This window comes from Maniola hyperantus, chromosome 10 (assembly GCF_902806685.2).
Source record: "Maniola hyperantus chromosome 10, iAphHyp1.2, whole genome shotgun sequence".
NCBI classification, from domain to species: Eukaryota; Metazoa; Arthropoda; class Insecta; order Lepidoptera; family Nymphalidae; genus Maniola; species Maniola hyperantus.
The window spans coordinates 12,407,369-12,424,001 of record NC_048545.1 but is presented as its reverse complement, the minus strand read 5'-3'; the positions used below and the strand labels follow the sequence as shown (position 1 = coordinate 12,424,001).

Genomic DNA, 16,633 nt, shown 5'->3' with positions numbered 1-16,633 from the left:
TGTATGGTTGTTTATTTATTCGTAATAATATTTCAATCTTGAGGATAATGGACTATCTAAATAAATCCGGGATTTGTTACCAAGTAAAGCTAAGTCCAGCTTAAGACGGTGGAATTGTATTAGGTCCATTCATTGTATTAGGTATCTTACAGTTGTTATGAATAAAAGCAGCGTTAACTTGTGGGCGTGATGTTGTACCCACATTAAACTAAGTGATAAACAATAAATTAAGTATAATTTCTATTTTTAAGTCGGTAAGGTCAGTTCGGGCAAGTGCGCCATACTTTTTTATGTTTGAATTAAATGTGAAATAAATTCTTTTTATTATTAGATTGAGACTATATTTGATGTTTTGAGATTACAACCAACGTCGATTTAAGCTGTTATATTAATAAATTAACCTTATTTTCCCCAAAATTAGGAAACATGGTAGTAGGCGCACTTACCTCCGGAAATGGGGCAACCACGACGCGAAAAAAATCGCTAAATTTGTACATTACTAAAAATCAATTATTTTACTTCAAAGAACATTAATCTCTCATTGCATTAATTTTATTTTTATTTAAATGAACTAGGTATTCCTTTGCGGCATAGCAAGATGCCGCTAGTTAAAGTCTATCCGTAGGTAGTTTTCGATAGTTTAGGGGTAGGCGCACTCTCCCCAAAGGCGCACTTACCCAAACTGACCTTAGTATATTTCTGGTGCAGTGGATTGACCAAAGAGAATATAACCACTACGTGATTGACAACTCTTTATCCATGGGATTTCTTTACAGGTTTAGGTTAGGTATTCTCTGGTCTGGTACTCTGTATTTTCATTTTATATTGTTTCCAAGTAAGAAAGGTGTAAGATCATAGGAGGAATTAGACAAACATAAATATTAACTCAATAATTTATTTATATTATGCTAATAATTCAATGATTATTTTTAAATTCACACTATTTAAAGAGTTGTTTTAAGTAGTGAAGACATTACAATCCTTGCCCTAATCCTTTTCAAGGTACATTTACGACAAACCCATCGACACATCAAGACTAATATCCATCGGTAGCTTCAATATTTACAACATTCATAGGCATTATTAATAAATAATAATTAGCAATAGATTCTGTCATTACTTTTTTCGATAGGAACTCGAGCATTTAATAAATATCATGACATTGTATTTTGAAATCACCTACAAACAATACAAAATCTATAGTTTGTTGTATAATAGACCAATTATTGCATTTTATATTTTAGATTTACATAATAAATGACTATAATTCAAAGCATTGATTTACTTAGTAATCCTCTTTGTTAGTTAAAAAAATAATTAGTAGGTATACGTTTTAGGGGTAACCTAATTAGCGTTTATTAAGTGCAGAACACGTAGAGTCCTTACTTTTTACTATTTTAATTCGGTAGATTTTTTACTAGTTTTCTGAATTTATAATAATTTCCAATAGTTTTGAAACATGGTAAAATTTAAGTACTTGCTTATCATTGATAATATCTTCAAATATTTTATCTAAGTTTTCTTTATGAGTCTTTTTATTATATTATTTTGGTTATTTTTCTTTCTCTTTAACAGTTTTCTGATTTTCTCAAGTTTTGAAACATGAAAAATTGTGGTACAATATTTTACGTATTAACGCTTAAGTAAACAATAAAACATATTTATTAAGTAAACGTATGTATAGAATAGTTATTTCATCAAATAATAGTCCACTGTTAGATTATAATATTATTGCTCAAATAATTCCTATCGAAAAAATTATATATCTTCTGAGTATTTGATAAAGAATAAAATAGAATTTTTAAATATTTTAAATTTCATTATTTACTTTAAACTATTTATTGGCACTAGCTAATTACTATCACATTCGGATGTTGCGTACGAAAATAACATGGAAATTTTAAAAGTATATTAGTAGATAAAAAGAATAAAGAAGTATAAAAGTATATAAGTATAGTAGTAACTAAGGGGATAAAGCAGTGTCTTCTGTCGCGGGTGACGATTTAAATCGCAAGCGTAACGAAAGACTCGAGTTTTACTCCCGAGCGTAGCGAAGGTGGTAAAAACTTAAATCATGAGCGAACCGAGGGATTTAAGATGAGTCCTGAGTGTAGCGAGGGATTTAAGTTCACCCAAGACTAAGACAGCTTTATTACCGAGGAAAATACTCTATTTTTCGTACCATTTGCGAAAAAATTAACACAATAATAATATGAGATAAGCATTTATTTGTACTTTTAGAACATTAACTTATTTATAAAAATAAATTAAAATAAACTTAACGTTTATGTATTTGAAGAAAACAAAAACGCGGCAAATTCCTAGACTAATATTTTTTTGTCGGAAAAGCAAAGGCATCAAGCTCATACGGCCTCGTCGGCTTGGTCATTTTATTTAATAATCATAACTGCATAATAAATGCGTATTCCTTTTTCAAAAAGATGTATAATGCTTTATATACAAACTCAATGGTGTAAACACAGATGTAGTTCATTATAAATTTCGGTAAGTATTCCAAATTTAAATCACATTCTCCCCCTAGAGAATGAATGAAATTCAGTTCAATTTTCTTTCCCAGTTTTTAACAGATTAAAAATGACTATTTCAATCTTGACCTTTTTCGCTTTTGAGTTTGTTCGCTTTTTGTGGCATAGAATGTTACTTTTTTGAGCAAGTGGTACGAAAATTCTTATATAGCAACAAATTAAATCTTAAAGAAGTATATAGCTTGATGTCTAACAAAAATAAAAAGCCAGAACGTATAAAACAATATGTTTAAACAATTAATTATATTAAAGCCTTAATTCGAACGAATAAGTATCATTGAAGAAAAAAAATTCTATACTTACTATATAAGAAATTGGAACTTTTTGGTACATGGTTGCATAAATTACTAACTAGGTAATATTACCTGAAATTGCCGAGTTTGTTTGTAAATAAAAACCCAAAATAAAAATATTAAACATACGTAAAAAAGACAAATAATTGTACCTATGTATTATGCATAAGCTCAAACACGGAAGTTAATTTTACTTTTATTCGTTTGTTGAAGTGATTAGGTAAGTACATCAAATTACATACAATTATTTAACACTACAAACTCTCATAAGATTTTTTGGTTTAGCAAAAGTCCGTTACTAAAATCTCTTCAAAAATTTACGTAATTTTCAAATCGGCAATTTCAATAAAATTGACATGCTATTCAGGAATCTACAATCTTAAAAGCTGTATCCGCTACATTTTAGTAACCATTTTATCTCCTGCTATACAATTCCCATAAAGATTAGCAATATTCATTGTAGGCTTATCAAAAATAGAAGGATTAAAGATTATATCACAAAATATATTCATTGTCACAACAAACGATAACGTTTTGTTTTCACTACCACAATCAGCAATACAATTAAATTAAGTTTAGCAAACCAACGAGTATGAAGTACATATGAAATAATGTAGTCCATAATAGTAAATGCTAATTGTTTTTATCATATAATTCTTCTTAATAAACGCATAAATTGATGACACAAAATATTTAGATATTAGATATTTTGTTATCGAAATATAAAACATGAGACTAACTGCTAAAATATATGTAAATATTGTTAATAATACCTAATTAAAAAGAACATTTGAATAATAAAAATCGCTATAAAATGGTATTGAAAACAAAATTCAACATGTAGGCCTGACACCATTCAATTATGGACCACTGGAAAAGAGGTATTCCATTTATTCACTCATTTTATTAGAGTTTAATCAAGCTACTGACTAACATGCATTTGGCTAGAGACAAAAATGTATTGAAAAACTAATAATGTGTACTAAGGACATTAAATTGTTTCGAGTGACGTCAAACATAATCAAAAGGAAAAAACAATTAATTTTAATATTAAACACTAATATGTGGTCACAAATATAGAAAACCACGTCACTAAGCACTAAATACATGTATTATAACTGGAGTAGTCAAATTCAGTCAGTATAATCCTAATTAATGACATATCTTACAGCATGATTTGTATAATATGCATTACATTAATAGCTACTAAAGTAGAAACATGTCTAGACGATAAAATATTTTCAAAAGAGATAACCGGATAGACTTTGAAATAGAAACAATTAAAAAGAGCGTAGACATTAAAAGCAATTTTATTCAAGATAGACTCTGCGTAAAAGTTCAATTTGTCAATAAAGTGTACAGGTAAAGCTTTTTGTAAATTTTATGAAATATATTTGATGATGAGATAAAAGGTGTTACTCTTTAAATAGCTACAATTATAATGAGGCTAAATATGTTTTATATATAATCTCTTAACTAAATTGACAGATTTAAAATCTTATCCTGTCTTTTCCCACACATTTAGACCTGTCATTTTAGTTAAGAGATTATGTACATTATAGTTAACCACAATGTCTGGTTTTACCAAAATTAGCTCCTAAATAAGATATAAATTCACATCCAATGATAATTCAGGTGAAATAATGAGTGATGATTATCCTAATACACTAACATATATAAATAATATTAATCTAAACAATGGACGAACACATGTCATTCGAGCGAATGCAGTCTATTCAGACGATTTAATGAAAGTCATTGCTTTTAGTGAACTTGTAAGTTCCAATTGCGACTGTCAGATCACATTAAGTGCACTTCACTAACAATGCTAACTTCATTTTACTTACAATGTAAAAATATTACACATATTCATTGCAAGGTTACACGGTAAATACAATTAAAACCTTAATACATAAATAAGTAAAATAATAATTAAATCTATTTTATTGCTACTCCGTGGGGAAAGCTATAAGATACTTAAAAAATCCAATTTAAGTTATTAAACGGTAACTTTGTATAAACAATCCATTGAGATCACACATCGCTTTCAGAATATTGATAAATCACAATTTAGTATGCTTTCACGTGATTTTATGTAATCAAGTCTCTCTTTTTGTAGCAACGTACACGAATATCTTCCGTAGTTCACAGTCGACCATAACAGCACATACCTCCAAAATCACTACACTAACTAGGATTTGGCTATTCAGTATCGTCCCAAAATTACCGAGTAGGCCACTTGACAGGTACAGTATAAGAAGTTGATGAGATATCACTACACCGTCTCACTCATGTTTTTTTTTAGTTTTTCTTTATCAAGCAGATTTTTAACTAAAGTTAACTTTACTTTTGACTTATATACTTAAACTACTTTTGTAATCTGCATCAATCATACGGCTTTATAAACCGCCCTGTAATAGTCCAAAACTCACTATATTTTACTTAAGCTGAAATTTTTGATGTTATTTGTTAGGTTTAGTTAAAAATCATTTTCTGGCTTGTGTTGCTCTTCAAAATCTAATTATTTTCATATACTTTTGCTATAACTAAATGAAATTCTTCTGAGATTCGAAAGAGCCAAAATAACCCTCAAATATAGAGGCACGTCAGGGCTGCTGTTAGTATGACAACGTAGAAGTTAGGAGATCTCCAAAACCCTTTGCTCCAACTGCAATCCAGATCTTTTGCAATAACCTACGAAGAAGAAGAAATAAAGTAAGTCATTATTTTTATTTCGATATTACTTATGTTGACATTTATAACTGCAATACCTCAACATAGCTACCATTTCAGACCAAGAGCTAAATTTGTATTCATAAAAAAACTTACATCACTAAAGGTCCTGTTGTAATGTGAAGGGCATTTTGCAAAACGGACGTCATCTCTCGTTGCTACACATTCTGATGGGCTCTCGCATAGATACTGTCTTCGCTTACGATCCCACGCTTGAATCCATCTGTTTAAGTAAAATTAAGTTTAAAAGTATTTTAAAGAAGGTGCCAGAAAAAAGGACTTGATAGAAATATGAAAATTTCCCCATCTCATAAAATTTTAATTATATTAGAGCGGAGCGAGACCAATAATTAATCTATGTATATTAGTTTAACTTGTTGTATCATTCGCTTGAAATTGGCTACTGATTTTTTGGCTACTTTCATTTGTCTGATTGAATTAAAATTTTCCAGACACGTGTAGCTTGAATGGCAATAGAAGATTATGGTACTATTGAGCGTCTCTGGTGATGGAGGGACAATGGAACTCAGATGACATATGGCAGGACAATTGGATTTTGACTAATTCATTTCGCTTGGTTTTTAGGAATCATCATCATCATCATTAATCAATATCAATTCACGGTCTTTCATGAATACTTTTCAAAAAAATATAATGACCTGAGATGGAGATGGAAGATGGAAGATGGAACCTGGAACTCTTTAACAGGAAATGGTAGGATGACCTACTTACATACTATTGTTTCAAAAGCAAATTTCAATATTTTTTAGTAAGTAGGTACATTAAAAAGTTCTTTGATAAAAGAAAAATATATTTAACTTGTTCTGTAATAATTTCATAGTATTTACGAAAAGCCTCTTACCCAATACGACAATCACAGTAAAGAGGATTGCCCGCAACAAATATGTCATGCAAGAACAATGAATTGGGAACACCAGGCCATTCATTTTTAGCGGGATTGGGTGCTCTTGTGATTAAATTGTCTCTCAAATCCAGGGTCAAATTCTGAATGCGACCTGGCCTCCAAAATATCTCGCCTTCGATTTCCTCGATGCTTGTGTTGAAAATTGTAAGCCTCATCGTTTGGGACATGACACCCTTGAAAAACACAATATTACATAAAAAATCAATACTCAGTCCAAAATAATATATTGTGATGACCAAAAGTACCAAAAACTTCCAAATTCTACTATTTTCAATGAAAAAACTTTTAAGCTTATTAGCTGTCTGCCCACGATTTTGTCCGCGTGGATTAACTGAAGTTTTCAAAAATCCCAACAAAATAACAACAAAACGGTTTTTAAAAATAAACACATAAATACAGATAGACATCCAGAGTTTCTTGCTCTAAAGTTAAGAGTGGATTATGTACAGACGTCAAATAAAGATGAAAGCGGAGAACTTCAAAATGAAGAAAGAAAATGGCATTTGATACTTACGCTTAAAACATATTGTGAAAGAAACTTTAAAGCTTTTCCAGTTATGGTAATATTGTTCAGCTTGGAAGGCAATTGCCCAACCATTTCTTTGCCAAGATCAATTTGGTTGTTAGACACTTGTATGTATAAATTTTCTAAAGCGTAGTTATGTGTTAGAATTCTAGGAATATTGAAATCCCTGATGTTTCCATTGACAGAAATTTTCAATGTTCTTAATCCATACATTTTACTGAAAACGCCATGCTGTAACAAATAATTATTTATTTAATCATAGAAATTGACTCAAATATGTTTTAATAACAAAAACAATAAAAATAATAGGCTATAAAATACAATTAACGATAATTCTAAAATTAACTTACCTCCAGAATATTCAACCGTAAATGGGTAACGTCAAGATATTCCAGACGTGGTGATACTCCATACATACTCGTATTCATAAGAGCCGGTATAGGGTTACCGGATAAAGACAGCCAACGGAGTTCGCTTAAAGAATGAGTTGCCTAGAAGAAAAGTAAAAATATTTTTTTAAAACTACGATGGCTATGAGTTGAAACTGCAATGCCTTTGACTATAAAGTACCTACGTTTAAAAACTTTATCTTCATTTCTACTCAGCACCGGCCCACTATTGATCTCGGGTCTCCTCTCAGAGTGAGAAGAGTTAATACCATAGTTCACTATGCTGACCATGTACGAATTGGCGCCATTTTAATAACATTTTGAGAAACCTCAGGCGTGCAAGTTTCCTCACAATGTTTTTTTTGCCGTAAAAATAGTTTTTCAATTGCTTAAAACGCATACAGCAGAAGAGTTAAGAGGCATTTATCTAAATCCTTGAAGGATAGGAGACTGAAATCTTAATCACTAGGCTATTATTGGACTGCAAACACAGCATAAAAAGTCAGTTAAATAGTTTTGAAGGTAAATGATTACACGGGTACGGAGTTACACAGAAATATACAACTTATTACGCATACACGTTCCATCGCGGTTGTCAACACCTTATTTAAAATACAAATGGAAAGCTAGTTTCTAAAATAAAATTTTATGTTTACCACAGGCACTGTTGTCAAGTCATTGTAGGAGAGATCCAGGGCTCGAAGACGAGTCAAGTTAGCTGTTATATCCGTTGGGACTGATGGCAGATTGTTGTATGATAAATCCAAGCTTTTCAGCTTCGGCAGTGGCATCGATGGAACCTTAAATCATATTCAAAATAATATAATATAACAATATTGCAAGAGACCAATAATTAATCTATGCAAGTCACCTTCTTTTTGCTAAAACAGCAATCTCTTTCTTTGGAGAGTAGGTAGTAGACACTATTAAGAAAAGAAATATAATTTCTTCTGTGAATACATAGTTATATTATGATATAATATAAACTAATTACGCCTGGTTGAACTAAATAGCAATCAGCCATTTTTCCAATTGCCTTTTTAAAATGGCAGGCGCTTGAACGAGTTACTCATCATAGTAGTTAATCAGAGTTAGGTATAGGTGTACCGTTTCACTTAGACGGCTTGTAGGTGGAGTGTTGGTTGTGGGAGAGTATTAGTTGATGTAAATATCAAGGAATCTTCAACGTCGCTACCACACGTATAAGAGATTATTTGAAGAATAACATTATACTTACATTAGTCAAGCTGACGTTCTTAAGGCCTAAATGTGATAATCTTCTTTCGAGTCCTTTGAATATACTTCCACCTCTTTCACCGTTTTGGAAAGGCGTATTCATGCCTAGATCTAACCAGCGGAGTCTTGGTAATGCTGCAAACGAACCACTTTCCACTCGCACCAAATGGTTGTCGGAAAGGTCCAACCAGGCCAAAGACTGAAACCAAAAAAATAATTAATTTATCTTAGACACGTCACGGCCTCAGTATCAGCTAATAACATTATTTATTTATGCTTAAAAAGAACTAAGGATGATAAATGTCACGTTAACTCAAACTTTTATTTTACTAAACAATAAAAATAATGAATTTTCAGACTTATAATAAAATATAAAAAGTTATTCGCCGATACTGTCGCATTTTAGGTAAATAATGTAATCAATAAAATATTTAAGTAATATCCTGGTTTGCAGGCAAATATATTTGCGAATGCAAAAACATTCTACTGTGTATTATCTAAATTAGTGATTTAATTGTGTGCAATAACAACAACTCAAGCAACTGACTACAAAACAAGCAAAAAAAGTGCATCAAATTTAAAACCAAACAAACTAAAAACTGTTAAATTCTGAGTTCAGAGTTCAGACGTCGTAATATCAAGCCGCACGTATAGAACATTTTGAAATTACAATATTAAGTACTTCAAAGTACTTTAGATTTCTTCAAAGGATAAAAATATAAGACATCCAGCCGTGTGCCGTATACGATTATCTGAATCTGACCTCTTACAAATTATTACAGAATTCAGATCACGCAAAACTTCTACGTTCAGGATCACGGAATATATCCACTTATCCTAGCAAATGTTTGATGACGGTAAAGTAGGTAACTCTGCCAACAATTCCCAAGTTCAGAAAGTCATAGAAGTTTTTCGTGATCTGGGCTTCCTACGAGATTGAAATCGTATTCTATGTAATACGCGAGAGAATCAGCTACTCATACAAGAAAAAGTCACAAAATGCAGTTTCGAATGTGTTACGATTTGAATGTCGTAGCGAAAAAGTGGCCAGAGCCCGGGTTCTGTAACTTTTATGATATTTAGCGATTCTTTAGATTTGACAGGAACTCTTTGCTGTGATACAAAATCATGATTGTTAGGTATATGGTTTGGCGGTAGTGCTACTGCCTTAATTTGGATGTCAGAAAGACGAACGCTACCCGTACCGGTTCGTGTCAGAAACGAACAAAAAGATTTCGTGCGGCTAGATTCAATACCGACTACATAAGGATGCCAGCGATGACGGTTTCTCACTGTTCTAAGGTAGAAAGGTAAATATCAATTATACAACTTTAACTAAGCCAAGCTCATATTTTTGTAAATATTTAAAAGTGAAGACAAATTCGTGACGTGTTTGTTTATATTATGACACGCATTTGCGAAGCGGCACAGACTAAGTGCGTACCCAGATTCTAGCGCGGTCTTTACGTAAGTACCTTTGGGTAACACGACACATACGAGCATGCTTTAAAATATGGCGACCTTTTACCAGTCTATAAAACTCGTTGTTTGAATCACTGAGCTGAGCATAAATCGCTAAATTTCAAAATAAGCTAAAGAATCAGCGGGCATTAGTTAAAATATATAGGGTGGTCTACCTTAAATAATATATTCTGCGGGTATTGCTTTTTTTGGTGGAACACTCTGGTGTGATCTCGCCTAGCCGTGTGGTACATGTATTCGTCGCTGTAGTCGGGCTCCTCCGGCCAGTAGTCACCCGGTTCGTGCTGAACATGCGGGACACGCCACATTAGCATCTACCACACCTCACACCTCACACTGGCAACACATAACAACTGCTATCTATTGGTTAGTAACGTTCACTGAGGGTGTTACGTACTGTTTCATATCCTGTACGTCACTTTTTAAATCTAAGATATTTTTCACTATTTTATGAGGTATGTATTTATACCTTCGAGACTTTAAAATAGAATTTTATTCTTCCGATTATTTTTTGTAATATTTTCTGCTTTAAACATAGGACATCAAAATTTTTATTCTCGAGTTTTATAAATATTGTAGACGAATAAAAATTTTACTTGTGGCGGATGAAAAAATATATAAGTAGATACTATTCAATATTATATAATCTACTTCTAATACCAGGTAAGAGTTTGAATAAAAATTAAAAATAATAAAAAGAAACCCCAAAAAAGTATGCAATGTGTAGCTTTTAAAATTCAACGCAAAGGATATTAAACAAGTAATAGTTTTGTTAATATCTAATTATTTTGTTTCACAACAGATTCAAGATAAATACAATCAAATATCACAATAATAAATAAATATATCAAAGTACAAGTCCACTCAATTCGAATACATTACCTTAAAACCATAAAATTACGTATGGTAAAACTTTCCTTATCATTTATTAATCAAGCAGATGTTAGTATCAAAACTACGTCAAAATATTGTGTGTAAATATCAGTTATACTGTATAAAAGGATCAAACTAATATTAAATTGATGGACTTACTCTAAATCTTTGGACCAGATCTGCAATAGCCACGGCTGGTATATGATTTCCACTGAGGTCTAGTTCAACCAAATTAATGGCCGCTGCAGGTGATAGACAATTTGTCGGTATTCTTGACAGTTCGTTATCAGAAAGATCTAACCTGTTGATCATACAATTGAATAAATAAGGCAGATTTTTTAAGTATATTTCACAGAGGACCCATATAACATCATTTAACATGATTCTATATTAAGCTTAAGAGTTTCTACATATTGGTGAACAAACCAAAAATACTCCATTATTTTGATCTACGTTGGCAACAATTTTACCTTTTGAGAATATGCTTAATACTGTCATTTGATTTATTCAATATAATATTGTTGCTTCATTTGAATATTAAAGAAACATGAAATATTACCTCTCCAAAGCTGGTGAAATAATAAGATTATCCGCTATATTTTTGATATTATTATTCGAAAGATCTACCGAAGTTAGTCCATGCATGTCATGGAATACCTCTACCGGCATTTCGATTAAATAATTATGCGATAAGTCTATAATCTGAAATATTACGAAAAAATTAGTCATGCTGATCATATTGCTTATTACGATGTGAAGTTCATAATTACTGTGAAGTTGCTGGTAAAGTGCGTAATTCTGGAGGAATTCTTTGATTTAATCTATTTTATGTTCCAAAACATAACGAGAAAGACAAAAGAGATAGAAGAACAAAAGATGAAAAAGTAGAGAGAAGAGTTAACTATAGATTATAATGTCTACAATATAAACCTACCTGTAAATTCCTCACTTTCTTGAAACAATCATATTCCATATGATATATTTGATTATGTGACAAGTCCAAATATTGCAACATAAGCATAGAACCAAAAACTTCCCTTGTAATGTTTCTAATCAAATTATGAGATAGATAGAGTTCTGACAAGGTTAAATCTGCGTGTCTGAAAAACAAAATATTTTTATGTATCATCGTGAGATATTTTTAAAGACTTAATAATGATATCTCTGGATATTTCGAGGACCTTCGCAGAATGATGAAATATATTATTTACCTGAAGTAATAAGGTGCAATGTAAGAAATGTTGTTATGTGATAAATCCATGACTCTAATATTAACTGACACAGTACCGAGACCTGAAAGTATAAACTGTCTTAGTAACTTAAAAATAATAGTTTATAATAGATCATATTCTTAAAGCCTATATAGGTTTCTTAAATAAATTAAGTAACAGTTGAAAAGGTTGAAATATAAAAAGCAAAATACAAAATCACCTCTTTCTATACGTAGAGGACTGGGATCCTCAGATACTAATCCTGTGATAAAAGCAAAAGATAAGACAGCATGCAATGAAATAAAAATAATATTAGTAAAGATTAATCACAAAAAGAAGCAATGTAAGAATGTGTTAAAATAAAATTTTATAAAGTGCATATTAATATTGATGACGATGAATAAATTCTTACGAAATGATTAAACAGTAAATATTATATTCATTAACTCTCACTCTGCGCTTTAGGTGGAGGATAGAAATTCGACGAATAAAAGCTGGGAGCATTTGAATCAGTCAGTGCAATTATCCTGTTGTACGAAACGTTGACTTTCAATGCCGTAGCAGAACCCACTTGGTCAAATATTGAGAATTTAAAGGTCTCCAACTGATTAAATGAAATATCCAATCTGAAAAGAAATAAAAACGCATTAATAATAGATTTCTAATAGTAGGTAATCTTCTGAAAGAAATTTAGTACTTTTTTTAGTTTTAGGATGCTTTACTTACTCCTTCAAAGCTGGTAAATTCTGAAATGCCTCTTCGCTAATTTCAGTGATAATATTTCCTCTCAATCTGATTACTTTCAAATTATCTAAACTTGTGAATGATCTTCTGTGAACAGTTTCTATCAAATTATCCTCTATCAAAATTTCCTGTAGCTCCCTTAAGTTCACGAAAGTATGCATGTCGATCCTTTGCATTTGATTTAACGACAGGCACACACTTTCTAGCTCTTTATGTATGTCAGTCTACAAAAAAAAAACCAAATAAATGAAAGCCCATAAATAAGCATATTTTTATAAGCATGTACCTAGTATATATTTATTACCTGTAAAGTTCCCTTCGAAAAGTGTTCAATAAAGTTATCTTGCAAATTAAGCGTTTTTAATTTATACAGAAAGTGGAATGAAGTATCAGGTACATTTTTTAATTTGTTATTGCTCATGTCTAGATTTTGTAACTCTATTAGAGCTTTTAATGGTTCAAATGGTAATATTTTTACTGAATCTGCCAAACCATTTGCCATTTTTAACGTGATTAAGCTGTGTAACTGAAATTAACAACATGAAATTTAATTACATCAACAATGAAAAGTAGTTAAATCATCGTCATATTTTTTGTAGGTATTACCTCAGCAAACGCATAAGGATCAATGTACTCGATATTGTTTTCAGAAAGATCTAACGTTTTTATCGAACGAACGTGTTGAAATGCACTGGCTTCAATTCGATTGACTGTACTCCCGATTATTCTTAGATCTTCTAAATCTACACCAAATTCTAGAAAATCTTCAGAGGTTATACTTCGTCTTATTAATTTACTGACTGATAAGGATCGAAGTGAGCGCATCCTGAAAGAGAAAAAAATGAAAAATCACATAGATATTTTGAATAAACCCGATACAAAAAACCATTAAAGTCAGTATTAAAACCCTTGGATCTTTTTTTGCATTTACACAACCTAAAAATTGCTAGTTTGGTCAATATTCTAAATACGACAATAACTAAATAATTCATTACCATAACAAAAGTAATAGACAAATGAATATCCAACGCATCATTTTAACTCAAGTTAAAGCAGAAATATAACAAAAAAACATTAATAGATGATTTGAACGAATCAACAATCTAAAGTTTTCTAAAGAACATGTCGGTGATAGTGTTGTAAATGATTATTTGTAGAAACAAAATAAATTAGAGGTATTTAAATGTAAGAATTAATTACAAGAAGAAAGTATGTAAAACAAACTTAGAACACAAATTGTCTAATAATAATAGTAGCAAAGACATTCATGTTTTATGATAAATATTAATAGAAACTAGATATATTATTTAAAGAAAATATAAAAACGTGCAAAATGTAACTGCATTTAACAATAAAAAGCAGTTCTACGACATCTAAGTTGCCATTAACAAAGTGATATACAACGGAAAAAGCCTCGAGTTGGTACAAATAACATACCGTAACTTACTTGCTTTGATAGCGGCAAAATTCAATGTCTGACTGGTTTCTGCAATAAAAATGTAATAGCAGTCTTGTACGAAGCTAAATTTCTATAGAAAAATCTTTACATTATCGACCTACAAAAATGTATAAATGTTCAAGCTGTGCTATTATTACGTAAGTATTTACTAAAAAAAAATCCACGCACAAAAAAGTATTTGTAAAAAGTTAAGAAAACTATAATTACCTATTCTATAAAAATTTGAAATCTAAATATGTTCAAGTATACGTTATAGTGCTATATTGCATGCAGGTGGAGAAACGAGTAAAAGTGAAGGGGAAAAGATTAAAATTGTTATAAAAATTAAAAAAGAAATTCTTAAAATTTTTACTAGGCGGATTTTTATTAACTTTACTAAGATAAAGCAAGTAATAATGTTTCTTTTTACAATATAAAACCATTTCATCATCTTTGTTGACCAAGCCATGGGAGTCTAACTAAAACCAATCGAAATTTTTCCCCAAAATTTTAACAAACGACGACTATTGCCAAAATACAGATCAATTACAAGCTAAAAAATATACTTAAGTAGTACTTATCACAGCTACAAATTCTTCACCTTCTAGTTATAATCGGAACAACTGGAAACAGTTTTTAGGTTGTGTAAATTTTATATGGATTGTTAGTATCGCTTCTATTCTACAGTTACAACTATTTAAATTATTTTTGTTCTATTTTGTCAATGTTGTTTAAATTCAGTTCTCTCCGATACGAACCTCCTAACGTCTTGTAAGCTCATTTCCAAAGAAGAAGATCCGCTGATGTCCAGAAAAAATAGTTTGTATTGAAAATGGTTAACTGCTGGTGATTGATACTGTTCTGGTGGGCTGTTCGTTGCTAATAAGTTGGTGTCCACCTGAAATAGAATATTAAATCCACGTTAGATTTTGTTTATAGGCGCTATTGTATATTCATTTCTAGCGCACTATGTTGATATATTATTTTGTATAAGTATATGAATGTCATTAATTACCCTATTCTCTCTCAGGTTCAAGAACCGCAACGAATCCAATTTGTTCAGCATGAATTTGGAAATCATTGTCAAGTTATTCTCCGAAAGATCTAGGTACTGCAGGCTATTCTCGAGGCCGGCGAAGGATGCTGGAGATAGATCTGATATGCCACAGTCCCGGAGGGATAACGTTTTGATCTTTGCATTGCGGAATGCGTCTTCCTGAAATTTTACAAGAGAAGTTCTAACTCTCCTAAATAACTTACTAAACGGCAATTGTTTTATAAAACAATGTAATCTATATACATTCCTGGATTGATATTATTGATTTGATAGAACTTTCTCTTATTAGAACTGAGAAAACATGTTTAGATATCTATATGAAACTTACTCTGATCGAGTATATTGGATTTCCATCAAGGGTTGTGGTGTTCAAAATGTTGAAATGCTTGAAAGAGCCCGGTAATATAATCCTTATATTGTTCTCATCCAATCTAAAAATCAAAATAGTTTCAATGACACCCCTTAAAAGTATATAAAAAAGGCCGGGCAAGTGCACACGAAGGGTTTCGTACCATCGTATAAGATTTTTAATTTGTATAGCGGTGATTTTGAAATTTTTATTTGTTGTTATAGTGGCAATAGAAATACAAACTGTTAAAATTTCAAGTCTCTGCCTATGAGATACAGCCCGCTGGCAGACAAACATACGGATAGACAGACGGGTGGATAGATAGACGGACAGTGGAAGCTTAGTATTAGGGTCTCGCTAGCATCGTTTAGATACGGAAGCCTATAAATGTAAAATTAGTCATATTAAGTAAGAAAAATACATTGATGTTAATATTTACTCTTATTGAGTTACTATAAAAGTATGAAGGATAATACAATTTATCTTTTATTATTGACCCAAAACTGATTCTTTGGTAGGTATATACATATTAGATGATGCACTTACTTCAAAAGATCCAGTGACAGTTTGACACCGTTCAAATCGTGAGCCGGAGGTATCTGCTTGATAAGATTATTGGAAAGATCCAAAACACGTAACAGTCGCAGCGGGGAAAGCTCCTCGTAAGGAATCAATGTGAGCTGATTGTCTCCAAGGAGAAGCTGAAACGGTTTTGCCACTTAGTGTTATGTATCTAAAAGCAACTAAATTAATTTATAAAAAAATTGTATAGGTATGCCTATTACTAGGTACAGTTAATTCTACGACCGATTTGGATCCTACTGATAAAAA

The 16,633-nt window shown here is 31.2% G+C and overlaps 1 protein-coding gene across 1 annotated transcript in view; it reads right to left on the bottom strand.

Moving 5' to 3' along the window:
• Positions 1-877: 877 nt before the first annotated feature.
• Positions 878-16,633, bottom strand: part of chp (leucine rich repeat containing G protein-coupled receptor chaoptin) — a 77,896-nt gene continuing 62,140 nt past the window's right edge. The window contains exons 7-28 of the mRNA XM_069501470.1: positions 16,349-16,520; positions 15,782-15,884; positions 15,412-15,612; positions 15,155-15,294; positions 14,406-14,444; positions 13,565-13,784; positions 13,263-13,484; positions 12,941-13,182; positions 12,668-12,840; positions 12,435-12,476; positions 12,215-12,296; positions 11,938-12,103; positions 11,563-11,705; positions 11,163-11,304; positions 10,286-10,414; positions 8,650-8,847; positions 8,069-8,212; positions 7,374-7,514; positions 7,012-7,254; positions 6,435-6,670; positions 5,669-5,795; positions 878-5,533 (exon numbers count right to left, since the gene is read on the bottom strand). Coding sequence (XP_069357571.1) covers positions 5,429-5,533; positions 5,669-5,795; positions 6,435-6,670; positions 7,012-7,254; positions 7,374-7,514; positions 8,069-8,212; positions 8,650-8,847; positions 10,286-10,414; positions 11,163-11,304; positions 11,563-11,705; positions 11,938-12,103; positions 12,215-12,296; positions 12,435-12,476; positions 12,668-12,840; positions 12,941-13,182; positions 13,263-13,484; positions 13,565-13,784; positions 14,406-14,444; positions 15,155-15,294; positions 15,412-15,612; positions 15,782-15,884; positions 16,349-16,520 — 3,410 coding nt within the window. The 3' untranslated portion in view covers positions 878-5,428. The remainder of the gene's footprint in view (positions 5,534-5,668; positions 5,796-6,434; positions 6,671-7,011; positions 7,255-7,373; positions 7,515-8,068; positions 8,213-8,649; positions 8,848-10,285; positions 10,415-11,162; positions 11,305-11,562; positions 11,706-11,937; positions 12,104-12,214; positions 12,297-12,434; positions 12,477-12,667; positions 12,841-12,940; positions 13,183-13,262; positions 13,485-13,564; positions 13,785-14,405; positions 14,445-15,154; positions 15,295-15,411; positions 15,613-15,781; positions 15,885-16,348; positions 16,521-16,633) is intronic.